Consider the following 15,075-nt stretch of genomic DNA (forward strand, 5'->3'; position numbering starts at 1 on the left):
CTGTTTGTAAAAGGGGTCAAATCAACCGCTGGAGCTGAAGAATATTTTAAAAGCCATTGAATGTAGGGGCTGCAACATCCTGAAAGCCTCAAGCGAAGAGGGCTCACTTTTGCTATTCTGCAGAGACAGTTTCCCTCTAATCACTTTGGATCGAAACCTACCAGGGTTCTCCTTTGATTAAGCTCTTAAGCTTTAGAATTTTGGCAAACGGAGACTCTCAGAAATAAAGGAACTCGTATTTCCCCATCGACTTTCCAGATTTGTCCTTTAAGATCTTCTGTAGTGAGAGATCTCCCTACTATTTAAGACCATCGGGTTTTTTTTAAGCAGGGATTTTTGTTTTCGTTGTCAGCCTTTTCTTGGTTTGAGAGGGGAGACAACATTCAAAAGTTATATTTACACTCCTATCGCTGAAATGTATCTTCTTACTTTGATCCTTTCCCCGGGCTTATTTGCTCAACGTTTGTGCTCTTAAAAGATCATCTGCACCAATGGCGTCAAGCCCCTTTAGGTTTATCTCCTGGTCTTGCTCAGTCTGCTTTCTTGCAGATCTATCATTTGAGCAAAAGAAATTAAACTCGAGTTTTAAAATAGCATTCATCACTTCCCTCCGCCCCCGAAACACAGCAACACCGCTCTGAATGTGCTGGGTTTGGTTTTCAGTTTCTTTATATCATTTTTATATTAACTCCCTTCCCCATACGTTCAGATCAGATACATTTTCTAGTCACACCTCCCTAACACACACACAGAGTTACTTTTTGCAATACATTCTGTATAGTGTGCATAGCCAAAAATTTTACAGATGTGTCCCCCATAAAGAAACTTTCCTCTGTCGCCTTTCCTTAGCTAGCTCTGCAAGACTTTCGTCCTTCTTTATTAATTCCAGCCTTCAGTTCCTGGTTTGTTTGTTTTTTCCCGTGTCTACAGTTTAACACCCATTCTTCCTAAGAAACCGAAGAGAAACTCCATAAATCCCTAAAGGATTCGCGTTCAAGTTGACCACGAACGATTTATGTTCGCCTTTATTGTTTGGCCTGATCATGAATCCAGAATAAGGGAAAATATTTTTTTTCCGTTGTCAGACTTGTGTGGCTTCTTAGTTTGGATCCGTGGGGAAAGCTCGCCTGGATCTGTGTAAGGTGACTGTCACTTATTTTTGCGATCTTTCTTCCTCGGATAGTTTTTCCTCCGTTCAGTCTATACCTCCAGACACAGAAACCCGGTCGATTTTTAATGTTTAAATATCCCACAGGACCTAACTGACTGAGTTCATTACAACCGGGACAAAAGCAACGAGGAAGCAACATGGAAAGGAAAGAAGCTGCTCTTTAATGTAGCCCAGTTGTCTCTGCAGTTCACTTCTTCCCTTTATTATTTCAGAGCAGATCTTCCCCCTGCCACTTAGGTAATTAGCCTCTACTCTCATTAAACTTCAAAGTTCCCTGAGAGCTCCTAACCCTATGTTATATCGGAGATGTTATAACCGCAGGGCAAAGCAAAAGCTTGATTAAAAATAAATACGCGCACTGAAAGTGAAGGCAGAACTGATTTAAAATGAAACGGGGGGGGGTGAGCTGGGGTGTCAATATTAAGGTTTATTTTCGTGGGTGAGTTTCTCCCCACATATCCTCCCCACTAAAAAAAGCCTCTCATCCTTCTCCTCCCGTCCCCAGCCGTTGCACAGGGGGATCAGACAGGGTTTTAGCTCATCCCTTTGGAAGAAGCCACATCTGGCTGGTCTGGAAACATCCCCCCCCCGCCCAGCCCCTTGGCTTACCTTGAAGGCCACCGGCAGGGTCTTGTTGCATCGCCAGTGTGAAGGCAGCACCGAGCACAAGAAGTTGGGGCTGTCTGTCCGCACCAGCTCGCCCGCGTGGTCCGCCAGCACGTCCACCACCGAGCGCACCTCGGGCCGACTTCGGGAGCCCGGCGCCGGCGCGCTCAGCGCCCCGCTGTTCTCGCCCATCTTACCGCAGGGGAAGGCCGTGGAGGGAGGTGTGAAGCGCCTGCTGGTGCTGGGGTCTACGGGAATACGCATCACAACAGCGGGCGTTAGAGAGCCGGCGAGCGAGGGGCGCGGAGCTGCGGAGAGGCGCCCGGAGCGCGGAGCTGCCCCTCTCCAAGCCAGGGGCCGGCCGGGTCCGATGCAGCTTCTCGGGGCAGCGCTGTACAGAGAGCAGGGAAAGAAGCAGCGGCCCAGGGAGCCGGGGTGTGACCTGCGCTCAGGAAACGCGCCTCCGCCGCGGCCGGGGGCTGGGACCCGCAGACCAAAGGAGCCGGGGGACAAGGTCGAGTCACAGCTGGGGCGAAGGGGGACCCCAGATCCTGAGGGTCACCCGTGGGCTCCGGCGCCGTCCCCAGTCACTTGGCCTCTCCCCGGAGAGCGCTGCCCCGGGCTGGCGTCGCGTGGAGGCAGGGCTCGGGTGGCGAGCTCCTGGGCTCTCTCCTCCCTCCCTGCCCGCAGCAGCCGGCCCTGGAGTCAGGCAGCGAGTCCCCCTCTTTGCCGGCTCGGGGCGATTCGGGACACACACAGAGCCTGGGCGCGCCCGGGTCCCTTGGCAGGGGGCAGGTCTCCGTGCAGCTGGCCGGAGCCCACGCTGGGTCCCGGGAGGTTTCCTTCCTCTCTGGTGCTGAAGCCGCTTTGCCAAGCGGGGTGCGCTGGCGGGGCCTGTCCTCCAGCCAAACTCCTGCCCGCGGAGCTGCGCGAGTTGACACCCGGGGGCCCGGCCACCCAGTCTGGGAGGAGACGCGCCCCCGCCAGCCCCCCCCGGCCCCGCGCAGGAGGGGATGCCAAGCGGGTCCCAGCGACAGCGCCGACGTCCTCTCCTGCCCGTTCCCAACACAGTCCTCGCCGGCTGCGGGGCGCCAATCCTGACCAGTGCCCGGACCCCCAAAGCTTGGCTCCCCCACCCCCACTTCTGTGGCTCCCAGGTGGTGGTGGTGGTTTGGAATGGCAGACGCGGCCCCCTGTCACCAGAGAGCCCTGCGGAGCTCTGACACCAACCCAAAGTGTCCGCAGCAGGCTCTGAGATACCCTATTTACTCAAAGCAGGCATGGGGCGGAGCTGTGCGCTGACTGACGGGGAGGAGCGCCAATGGAGAGGACCAGGACGGACTGGGGACCCCCCCCCCCCATTTGCACACGTTGCCTGGGAAAGCGATAGAAGCAAGGGGAGGAGGGGGCGGAGCCAGGAGGAGAGGGAGGCGGGATCTCAGCGGGAAGCCCCGCCCCCAAACCCCAGACTGGGAGGAGGACGCACCTAGCGGACCGGTGGCATATTAAAAACACGCACAGACAGAGCGCTCCATTCAGCGGGGCTTCATTAAGTGGCTGGAGCCAATTAAAACGTTGCTTTGCGGCCTCACCTATTGCGGGACGCAGCACAGTGCGAAAGAGCCAACAAGGACGCCACAGGCGGCAGTTGTCCCTGATTCTCCCCAAACTTTCACACGCTGCAGAGACACATGGCTCTTAACCTGAGAGTTCTTCTAGATGTCCGCCTGAATACGCGGCTTCCAGGCAGCTAAATGGCGGCCCCCACCAGCTCGACGTGTCTGAAGCCGAGACGCAGCCCTGCCGCCTCGGAAAGGGTCCAGCAATTCCAAAAATAAATGGTCAAAATAAGAACCGACCTCGCCAAGACACCGCAGAGCGATGCCATCCCATGTACCTTCGCAAAGCGCTAGCGAGGTGGCAGGGAGGCTGACAGATTTGCTAGGAGTTTTTAAAATGGTCCAGCCTCAGAAGGGGGGGGGGGAGATCTAGGGATTAGTTACTACTTATCAACTAACCGCTGTGTATCAAAAGATCCCAATCGACAGCCCTCATGATTAGTCTAATACCTGCAACAAGTCGGATAGCTTTAGCCACTGTGTAATGTATTTTCAGAGGGAAATTGACACCTGACCCTAAGAATACAGTGTGCACAGGAGTTGGGGGGCTTTCATTTTATTAACATGCTGCCTCCGCCGTCTTACTTTCCCAAAATGAAATCGACAGAGGCACAGATAGAAATGCCGATCGTTTCAGAACAAAGTCCTGTTTACTATTATCCTTTTTTTTTTAAATGTCTATTTTAGCAACTCTTAAACCAGTCATGATCCTTCCCAAAGCGTTTGTTTGGATTTAAAACCAGGGAAACACGTGTTTTCAAAATGGAATTTTAACAAGAAAATCTGTAGGGGGCAAAGTGATACTGATTCTGCAAGAATAAAATGGAGAATTAATTGATCGTTTGTAGTTTTTGTTTCATGTTTGCATACAATTTTGTTTTACAGATGAGTCGTCTTTCTAATAAAATATAAAAACCGATACAACGAAATGCACCGCAGAATGGTCTATAAAATCAAAGAGTGTTTTTGTCACATTTTTAACACAAATATTACCAACGGGTCTAATGGAAATGGAGGCACCGTCGCACACAGTTTAACTGCTGACTTATTTCTAAAAGGAAGTTATTTTTCTGCACCATCATGTCCAGGGAGGTGGATCGATTGCTTTACTTCAACAGCTTCGCTGGTCGGTTTTACAAATTCCTTTATGGGACATGGCATGTTCTGTATAGCAAGCCATTCAGTCTACACCAGATCAGAAACTGTTTAGATTCTGGGCTGGGTAAATCGTTCGTTGGACTATGTAAAAAAAAAAAACCCCATAATAAATAAACACAGGTTATGAGACACTTTTGAGGTCGTAGATCCTGAAAGAAGGTTGAGGTTGCGGCACATTGAACTCGATTAGGGGCTTTTGTCTTCCAAATCCCTCCAGTTTCTATCTGTTCCCTGGAACTTTTTAGCAATATCATTTTATAGGGTTGTTTACTTTGATCCTTTCCTACAGAATTCTAATCTAGGAAATTGACGAAGGAGCCAGCATTGCAATGTTTGTTAAACAGAAGAAACCCATGTCAATTTCACTAAGCTTAACGTTTTTTCCCCTTGTGCTTTCCAAGCCGATTTATGATTTTTCAATAACCAAATATCTGTGAATGGTTTGGTGATGTATTAAAACGGATCCAAACATGCTTATGATGAAAGTTGCTTTTCTGTGCGTGTGTGTGTGTTTAGACTCCTCCGTAATGAAAATTAAATGAAAAGAAACCTCAAACTTAGACCGTCTTGAAACACAATAATGGAAAATAATGGGGGAGGGGGGAGGACGGGGGAGAGGGGAAGGAACAGGGCGGACGGCTGGATGAAATCACAAAGGGAGAAATCCAGAATAACAGATTTCTATTTATCTCACAGCTGTGATTTTAATGTATGTGTGTGTGTCTAATAAACTCTTAACAATGCTGCAATCCTTCCCTTTTTAGGTGAAAGTCTGAGGTCCGTAGAATCATTCCTATTCTTTTCCACAACAAAAGAGATCGACATAGCCATGTTCCACGGAAAGCACCAATGTCTGGTTATACTTACACACAGTAACTGGGGAGAGGTTTGAAAACAGGGAAGAATACAGCCCTGGCAGCAGGGCGCGGATAGATGGGACCCAATTGCTCTATCTCTTGGAAAGATTTTTTTAGAAGGGGTATCTTCAAACGAAGCCAAGTTCCTCCATGGCTCCACTTAAAGGGCGTGTTTTGGGTGGGGGTGGGGGCTCACAGATGTTGGGGGGGGGGTTGTCACCCCCCCCCCCACGCTTGCGCGTTGGAAAACCTGGAGGGACGGCTTAGCCACACCCAAGCTGAACGGCCGAGGAAGTGAAGTGATGTGACTCAGCCGCTAGTTGGCGCTTTAGCCACGTCTCTGAGCGGCCCTTTGGTGCGATCGGTGCAAAGAGAAAAGGGACCCGGACAGCTGGGAGCTGCTTTGCCGGCTTGGGGCTGCTCCGGTTTCTATCTTGAGCAGAATCAGAGCACCCCGTTTGCCCCCCCCCCACCACCCACACATGCACCTTCACGTCTCCCCAACAATCCCTCCCCCCCCCCAACCTGGCTCCCTCGATTAGACCCGTCAAAATAACCACAGGGTGATTGTTACATTCCGCAGCCAGGGGGTTCCCATTGTACCCAGCCAGCTTTGTTCAGACGCCGGGCTTTAAAAGCAACGTGCTCCCCAAAGATCCGGCGGGGCGGCCCGGGAAAGGTACGTCTGTTACCGACCCCTTTCTCCCCATTGAGGAGATACTGAGGAGTCTCCCTTTCACCTCAAGGGAAGCATCTGCCGGTTGAAAGCTTCCATCGACTTCCCAAAGGGGAACTTCGTGTTACAGGCTCTCACGGGAGGGGAAATCCAGGAACATTCCTAGGGTTTCAGAATTTATTTTGACATGTAAACTCGATTTGCCTGGGTTTTTTGTTTGTTTGTTTTTGTTTTTAAGTTAAACTAGATACATTTACCCCTCCCCCCCCCCCGATTTATTCCTGGGTAATGTGATGAGAAGGAGATGGGGGTCTCTTTACAGAGAGCTGAGCTGCTTTCTTAACAGGAATTTTTTGATCAGGCCAGGTTTGACCTCACAGAAGTTGCCAGATTGTCAAAATCTCACTCCGCAGCTGCCAGGGGACAATCTTTGACTGGTTTATTTAGCTGCCTAAATAGAAGCCGGGTTCTTTGGAGCACCTGGTTTTTAGAGACTCAAGCAAAAAATAAATGTCTAACATTTCCATCTTTTCCCAATGATCGAACTCTGCTACTTTTAAACTCCTCGTGTCAAAAGGAAGCGGGTTAAAATGGCCGGTACAACCTGGGAACGACCTGTCAGTGGAAACGGATTCGAAGGATCCAGATCTAAAGTGGCGTGAATCACAAACGATCGCGGATATTTTCACGGATTGTGACCGGCTCTGATCTGCTAATCTGAGCAAATAAAAGTTGCCAGGGGATTGACTACGCCGAATCTCACAGCTAAACTTTCCCAATGCCAGCCCCAGGGCATTCCCGAATTCAACAGCTCAAAAGTTTGGCTGCACTTTAACTTCACGCCTAAAATAAAATAATAAAAAAAGATAAGCTACCCCAGACTCTCGGGTGTAATTTTTTCTATACACTTGCAGCTCAAGAGAATTTCACCAGGGGTTTAAAGCACCTGAATGGAGAAGCCAGAGATAAATGCTGGTTTTCTCTCTCTGTAATCCATACACAATATGGTGTGTGTGTGTAGACACACAGAGAGTTCGCCAGACTGCACTGCATACAAAACAGGGCAGACTGCTCTTACATACAACATCCCCAAATGGCAAACAACGCAGATAGTCAGTTGCAGGGAGCAATTTTTCCAGTGATCCCGGTTTTTCCAGCATTTCTCGGTTGCTCCACCGCTTTATCCCGGCTAACGGAGGCTTTCACCAAAATATTTCCCACCCAAATTGCAATCCCGACCCCCTTTCTGCTTGGGGAGCAAATATTCTTTGCGATCTACCCCTCCAGCCGCCTTTGGGGCAGACGGTTGCTCACTTTTTATCTCTGCAGGAGCCACGGTGCTAAACGGTGCTAAACCCAGTACATGCCAGGGGTGTTTTGAGAAGGACTGAAAGTGAAAGTGGGAGGGGAGGACGAAATAATGGCCTCCATATTCCCCCAAAGCAACCTGGACACCACCGACATTCTTGTATACGAGTATGAAATAAACACAGAGCTGCTTTCCCCCGAGCCAGATCTTATAGTGTTTAAAGTTTCTCCCCCCCTGGTTTATTAAAATGCCCTATGGACTGAAATCACCTTCATCCCCTTACGCTACCACGTCCATGGCAAAAGCCAAAGCGATTTCCCCTGACCCCTGCAACCAGACACATTCTTCGCCCACCCCTTTTGTTTCATTCCTAACTCTGTAGTTCCCCTGTCCATGCGCATCATTGTCTTTCTCCGAGTTGCAACGCTTGGCGTGGCGATCCAGTTTGTAGCCCTACGATCTGCAAATGTGGGATGGTTCATCTTGTATGGTTTGATCGCCAATTATACACCCCCTCCTCACCCCCCCGCCAACTCCTTCAGGCAACGCGTTCCTTAAGCAGCACGTATTTATGGAGAAATAATGTAATACAAATCAGACCCCCCCCCCCCCAAGAATAAATGTAGCATGAAAACAATTTTCTATTCAGTAACAAGTTGCTGCATACCGAATGCACCATTATTGTTTAAAATAAAGAGGTTGGCTTATTCTGCAACCGAAATCAACATATTGGCCATCATCTTGATACTCGCGGCAGGGTAAATTCTTGAATTTATTTGGCCGTTTACATAATGTACCTCTTGCAGGCCGCCTCTACCGGTTGCATGCTGGCATTAAATACACACATGGGGTTCGATTAAACCGAATGATCTGTTTATACGGTATTCAGTCCAGTTCGGAATTAGACCCATCGGGAGTTTCGTTTGGTTGACTCGGTCCTGTTGCTTGGCTATCGAGGAATGCACTCGATGGATTTTATTTTCAGGTAAGGAGCGATTTAGAAGTATCTTGGCGTTAACAAGAGTTTAGAGTTTAAACAGTTTGTTTGTTTTTTTTCAAAAAACGATCTCTGTGGGTAAGTTGCTTGAAGGTGGGTGGGTGGGAGCCTGATGGGTTTTATAGATGGGAAGGTATTTAGATGAAATCACTGATTTTAGCTAAACCCATCCAGGGCTGTAGGTTCTGATCGGTTTGAAAGATTCTTTTCCAAGGTGCAAACGTGGTTGGGTCAGTTACACTGACAGATTATTCAGGCGTTTTCTGCCCAGTGCACAAATCCCCCTCTCCACCCCCATGAAGAGACTCTAGCAGAGGGTGTGTCTTGCTTTAGGGCCGGGCGGTGGCCTGGCTGACTGCGGAGATGGAAGCCCTCACTGTCTCTGGGCCTTTTCATTGGCTGTTTTTTGAAAGCCTCCAGCCTGTCATATCTCAGAGAGAGCTGATTAAATTCAGTATAGATACTAACCAATTTATTTGAGCATAAGCTTTGGTGAGCTACAGCTCACTTCATCGGATGCATACTGTCCATACCATACTGAAGTGAGCTGTAGCTCAGGAGAGCTTATGCTCAAATAAATTGGTTAGTCTCTAAGGTGCCACAAGTCCTCCTTTTCTTTTTGGGAATACAGACTAACAAGGCTGTTACTCTGAAACCTGTCAGTATAGATAGACAGACATCTTAAAGGTGCAATTCTCTGAGCTCTAGGACTCATCTGTGCATGATCCTTTTAGAGAAACAGATTTGTTTTATTGTGCGTAATGTATAAACCCTTATTTTAACACTGAACCTCATAGATCAACCCCCAAAATAGCCAGGAAGGGGCTGCCTCTGGACTGGTTGATATTGACCTGAAGAAGAGCTCTGGGTAGCTCCAAAGCTTGTCTCTTTCACCAACAGGTGGTGGTCCAATGAAAGATATTACCTCCCCCACCTTTTCTCTTTGACTTTGTGTTTGGTTTAAAGGTCTTAAATCATTGCTTCCACACTGCAGTCAGGTTTGTATTCCTTTGTCATGCTGCATGCTTACACTGTGAAGCTTTAAAAGACGCTCAAAGTTTGATCAGAAGATGCCAGTCCCATTGAAGTTAATGGCAAAAGGACTATGACTTGACAGAGAACAGGGTAAGAGCTGTTGAGCTCAGGTAAAATTATGCAGATACAAATCCCAATTACCCAGCCAAGTTAAATATCTTATTAAAAAAATATTAGTTGCCCTTTATTGGTGATTTCAACGGTGGTCACTATATGAAAATTAAGGTTGACTGTGCACTATCAAATACTGTATCATCTAGTTTTAAAATAATATTTACCCTTAAGAATGAAGGTCTATTTTAAAACTTTAAGGACATCAGCAGAGATATCATTGGATTGTGCTGGGTGAATGGTAAAGCTAAAGAAAAAAATCATGGCATTTAGAGTCCATCTATAAAGGAGCTTAGCTCACATTTAGGCCTCTAAACCAGTGGTTAGATTTTCAAAAGACCAGAACACCTTGGGGGGATGTTGAGTGCTGAGCACATTTGATAATCTGTCTTCTATTGTGGGTGCTTGAAAACCTGACCATTAAAGCCTGTTCAGCATTTCCAGAAGAAAAATTAGTAGATTAGAATTTTAAAAGGTGTCTGTTTATCTGATTCAGAAGTAAAATCCTGATATTTGAGGTTTATTTGATTGTTTTAAATTCCCTTCTGTTTTCTTTAAAGGCAAGTTGCCGCTAATAATGTAAAGGGATTATTCCTAAAATGTGACACACACAGACAAAAAGCCAAAACAAACAAACAACATATACAAACCACTCCACCCCAGAAGACATAAAGTATAACCAAAAGGTGACCAGTTCCGTTTTCCGGTTTACAGACGCTACAAGGGACAGGGCCGTTCATTTTGCACAACCACGACCATATTGTTGAGAACACACATGAAATAAACGTGATGAACAGAGCTGTTTATCAGGTTTCATGGGCACATGCAGAATTAAGGAAGTAGGAGCTCAGAGAGCAAGTGGAAAGGCAAGGTGGCTTCTGTGGGGAGATTAAAGGGAAACTTGCAAAATGAAAGCAGAGAAGCACCTTGAAAATAGCCTCCAGATTCCTAACTTTGGACCAGGTGATCCCACAGACCAATCTACCATAGAAAGAAATGGGAGTTATGCCTATGGACTGTAGGGCAATGGGCTACCTTCTGTCCATAGTTACAAATGGGATGCAGTAGATGTTTAGCTTGTAAATTCTCGGTTCTGCATTTGTTCAACACCTAACCCAATGGGTGTCATGGTCCATGACTGAGCATCAGAGTTGCTGCCACCATCTAAATAATAAACAACAATAGGGTTTTCATTGGAAGTGTATTGGTACTTTATTGATTTAGCTTTATGCAAATGCTAAAAAGGGCACCTAACCATATGCTCTAGGTGTTCCTAATGCAACTTGTAAATACGTCACAAATACGTCACAAATATACCCTGAGGGCAACAGAACAATTTAACATACCCCGGTGCTAGCAAGACATGCAACTCAAAACGCTCAAAGCCTCCTCCCACTTCAACAGGTCCCCTCTCTGGTTTCCTGTCCCTTCTCCCCCTTGTTTTCAACTGATTGGGGTAAAAAGATGAGCTATGCAGCCTGTCTAGAAAAGCAGCAAATTCAAGTTATTTCAAATCAGTGGCTTTTGGTCCTTTACCCTGAGACCCTATGGACTCAGTTCTACACTTACATGCAGAACTGAGATGGTGACATTTGATTTGCACCTGTGTAACTGAGGGCAGACGTGGGTCCCAGGAGCCTAATTCACCATTGCCCTGCACCTTATGTCTTGATTTGCACCCATGCCAAGTGAGTGCACCAGGGTGTCAAATGCTCTGGCTCTGATCTGGGAGCCTTTTACACACAGGTTGCCCTGGTCTGAATGATGACACAAAGTGCAAAACAGTGCAGGATCAGGCCCAGAGATCGACAACGTGGCCAGTGGATCTGGGTGCCCATCCTGAGACACGCAGCGCTCAGTTCATGGTAGTCTGGTGGCTTCTTTTGCAAAGGAGATGCAAAGCAAACACCCAACCCAGAGAATACCCCTGGCACAACAGACCCTCAGCACTGAAAGAAGCTTAGAGGCTTGATTCCCTTTCTACTCACAAGAGCATGTCCTCATTCTTTTCAGTGGAGTGACTCCCAATTTATACCAGTGGAAGTGGGAGGAAAATCAGGCCCCATGTGTGTTTTACAGTGGGGAGAAATTTACACAGCTTTCATAAACTCAGCCTAGTCCTTCCTTTTGCAAGGGAAAACTGAATTTTCCAAGCTCTCTTTCTTGAGGCTGTGGTGGGAATGGCAGGAATGGAGCCACAACACCTGACCTATCACAGACCTCGTTTAGTCTCTGATCTTAGCTCTCCTCTGAGCACATTCTTTATTCCTTTGCAAATCAGTAAGTACCGACTGGTGGGAAATAGTTTTTAGAGCTCTTAATAGTTAAGCTTTCCCCTTTGGTAGTGAGTGCATTTTAGAAAAGGTTAATAGTGAATAAGCCCTAGGATTTGCATGTGCCTCTTCTAAAATACTTAATACTTTAAAGCTACTGTTCCTGTGTCAGGGAGGTCAGCAGGCCCTTAAATCACTGCTTGCTGGGATTACTTCACTTACAATATCCTCTGTAGTTTTTAATTCAATTGAGCTGGTATTTAGCAACAGATCCATTCGCTTTAACATCAAGGAAGTAAATGCATGGTCTATAGGAAGCTTTCTATTAAAAATTCATTGCAAACTGTGTCTCAAAGCTCTCAGGAGCAACCATCTCTCAGCAGGGCCATTCGGGTGTCTGGATCTGTTTTGCAGTTAAGGGACGGGATCTGAGAGCAGCATGTGGGGAAAGGGACGTGCCATTCATTCATAAATCAAACAACAGAGGCTGGGCCCAATGGGGAACAGGCTGTGACATTTTATAACCCCAGAGTGCCTCTCTCTTTGAAAGATCAGATACTGTTAACATTCGTATTGTGGAAGTGCCTAAGAGCTCCAGGCATGGATCAGAACCTCACTTTGCCAGGTGCTACCTAAACACAGAATTAAAAGATGGTCCCTGCCCCCAGCAAAAATCAATGAGAGTTTGTCTAAGCAAGGCAAACAATAAGAAATTAGCTCTTGGGCTGGGATTAGCTCCATGTACAACTCCACTGACTCAGTGAACTTGTATGGTGCTCAGAAACTGCAGTGATGCATTTGTCCCAAAGAGTCTTAATCAGCTTGACCGTGAGTGTTTGTGTGATTGATTACACCTGAAAACATGCTGACGTGGGAATGGTCCTTTTTTCATGCATCGGGCCTGCTTTTCTGACAATCAAAACCAAGTCTTTGCTCCCATTAGCCCTTCAGAAGCCAGCAGGCCTCTGAGAGAGTGAACTCAGTTCCATTTTGCTGGGTGCATTGTCAACAGAATCGTAAGCCAGGCTCCAAATGAAGGATTTTTACAATTAGCAGCAGTGTGAGAAGCAGGAGGACTCCCTCCAGCTGGAATTTAAGATCATAGGGGTGAAATCCTGGCCCCAAAAGTAAATGGCAAAATTCCCATTGACTTCAGCGGAGCCAGAATTTCACCATTGGTGTTTGCAAGACCAGTAGGCCTTCTTTGGTCTAGTGGTTAAAATGTGTGTCTGGGAGCCAGAAGAATCACTTTCTATTCTTTATTGTGCTTATACACTTGCTTTGTGTCCCTGGGCCTGGTTCTCCTCCCATTTACACCAGTGTAATTCCATGGATTTCAGTGGAGCTACTGCTGATTTACACCCACGGCAGTGACAGAAGAATCAGGTACACGTACACACACGTGCCTATTTGGGACCCAATTCTTTACTCACAGACACTGGTATAAATCAGGAGTAACTCCACAGAAGTCAGGTGATATGTAAAATAAGGGCGAAGAGAATTGTGCCCAGAATGTGCCACTTTCTTCACACCGGTCACATGAATGAGCATTCTGCCTTTTGCCCTAGAATGACTGTTTAAGATTATCTGAAACCCAATCAAAATGGATGATCGTTTTGGCGGGATTTTCAAAAGCATCAAAGTGACTTAGAAGCCTAAGTTCTACTACTTGAGACTTGTGCTTTTAAGTCAGTTAGGGCCCGGTCATCATAACTACCCTCCCCCTTCACTACATAACAATTAAGGTTATACTCTGTGTACAACTGACAGTGAGGTTGAGGGGTTTTTTGAGTGTGGGTCCCATCTGCTTCTTCCACTCTTTTTTAAAAGACCCTAATGACTGTCAGTCCCTTTTTAGTTCTTAATTAATTTCAGAGTTCAATTGCAAATAGGAAACAAGGCAGCTTTTGCCCTTACGCACATGAATATTACTGTTCCATTTAATGTGGTTACGTGTGGAATGCTGTTATCCATTCCTGCCTGCAATAAAAGCCACATGTTTTTAAAATTTTGCACTTGAAAAAACTTTTAGGAAAGGAATCAAGTATGTTTTGTATGCATGGCATGAGATAAAAACTAGTAATAAATATTCAAAGAACAGTTAGAGCTTTATGCTTGATTTAAACAAGTGAGCGCAAGGCTAAGGCCGTTCAAAGAATGAAAGAATGAAATCCCAACTTTCTTTTAGGAATGTGCTTATGAAGAGAAAATGAACTATTTGTGTTGAAGGGTTATAAAGCACCGAAAGACAGAACAGCCCTTTCAAAAGCGATCAAGGTTTGCTAATGGAAATGGGAATTTAGGGGCTGATCCAAAGCCCAGTGAAGTCAATGGGTGTCTTTCCCTATGGATTTAAGTGGAATTTAACTGGTGCATAAGGTCTTGAGCTGGGCCCTATGTGAAAGCGGTGAATTTCACGACTGGGTGGAGACTCCATTTGCCTCAAAGGTTTATCATAAATAACACCGCATTCTAACCCGAAATGCACATGCCAGATTTTTCTCTCAGGTACACTGGTGTAAGTCCAGTATCCTTGAAATGCACACTGTGATATGTCTGACTCTCAGATACATCTTTCAGAGTAGCAGCCGTGTTAGTCTGTATTCGCAAAAAGAAAAGGAGTACTTGTGGCACCTTAGAGACTAACCAATTTATTTGAGCATGAGCTTTCGTGAGCTACAGCTCACTTCATTGGATGCATAAAAGTGGAAAATGCAGTGAGGATGTTTTTATACACACAGACCATGAAAATAATGGGTGTTTATCACTTCAAAAGGTTTTCTCCCCCCACCCCACTCTCCTGCTGGTAATAGCTTATCTAAAGTGATCACTCTCCTTACAATGTGTATGATAATCAAGGTGGGCCATTTCCAGCACAAATCCAGGTTCTCTCTCCCCCCACATCTGAGTATCAAAAAGAAAAGGAGGACTTGTGGCACCTTGGAGACTAACCAATTTATTTGAGCGTAGGCTTTCGTGAGCTCCAGCTCACTTCATCGGATGCTGTAGCTCACGAAAGCTCACGCTCAAATAAATTGGTTAGTCTCTAAGGTGTCACAAGTCCTCCTTTTCTTTTTGCGAATACAGACTAACACGGCTGCTACTCTGAAACCTGAGTATCAGTGACTCTGGATGCAGTCAAGGTTGTATCAAATCCCGCGCCATTACAATCGCTTTGTAGGATGCTAGTGTCAACCAGCCACTGGCCTTTGGAACCCAGTGAGGTCTAGCTCTGTTCACAGCAGGTGTGGTCGACCCAACAG

At 46.6% G+C, this 15,075-nt stretch overlaps 1 protein-coding gene across 5 annotated transcripts in view; it reads right to left on the reverse strand.

The window, feature by feature from the left end:
• Positions 1–15,075, reverse strand: part of RUNX3 (RUNX family transcription factor 3) — a 117,883-nt gene that overhangs the window by 60,416 nt on the left and 42,392 nt on the right. For 3 of the 5 annotated variants that reach the window (XM_075121253.1, XM_075121250.1, XM_075121252.1), the window contains exon 3: positions 1,781–2,025. In XM_075121253.1, the coding sequence (XP_074977354.1) occupies positions 1,781–2,025 (245 nt within the window). Of the gene's footprint in view, positions 1–1,780; positions 3,022–15,075 lie in introns of those variants that run through there. The other 2 variants (XM_075121254.1, XM_075121251.1) reach the window with 1 other exon arrangement.

Source organism: Caretta caretta, chromosome 19 (assembly GCF_965140235.1).
Source record: "Caretta caretta isolate rCarCar2 chromosome 19, rCarCar1.hap1, whole genome shotgun sequence".
NCBI classification, from domain to species: domain Eukaryota; kingdom Metazoa; phylum Chordata; order Testudines; family Cheloniidae; genus Caretta; species Caretta caretta.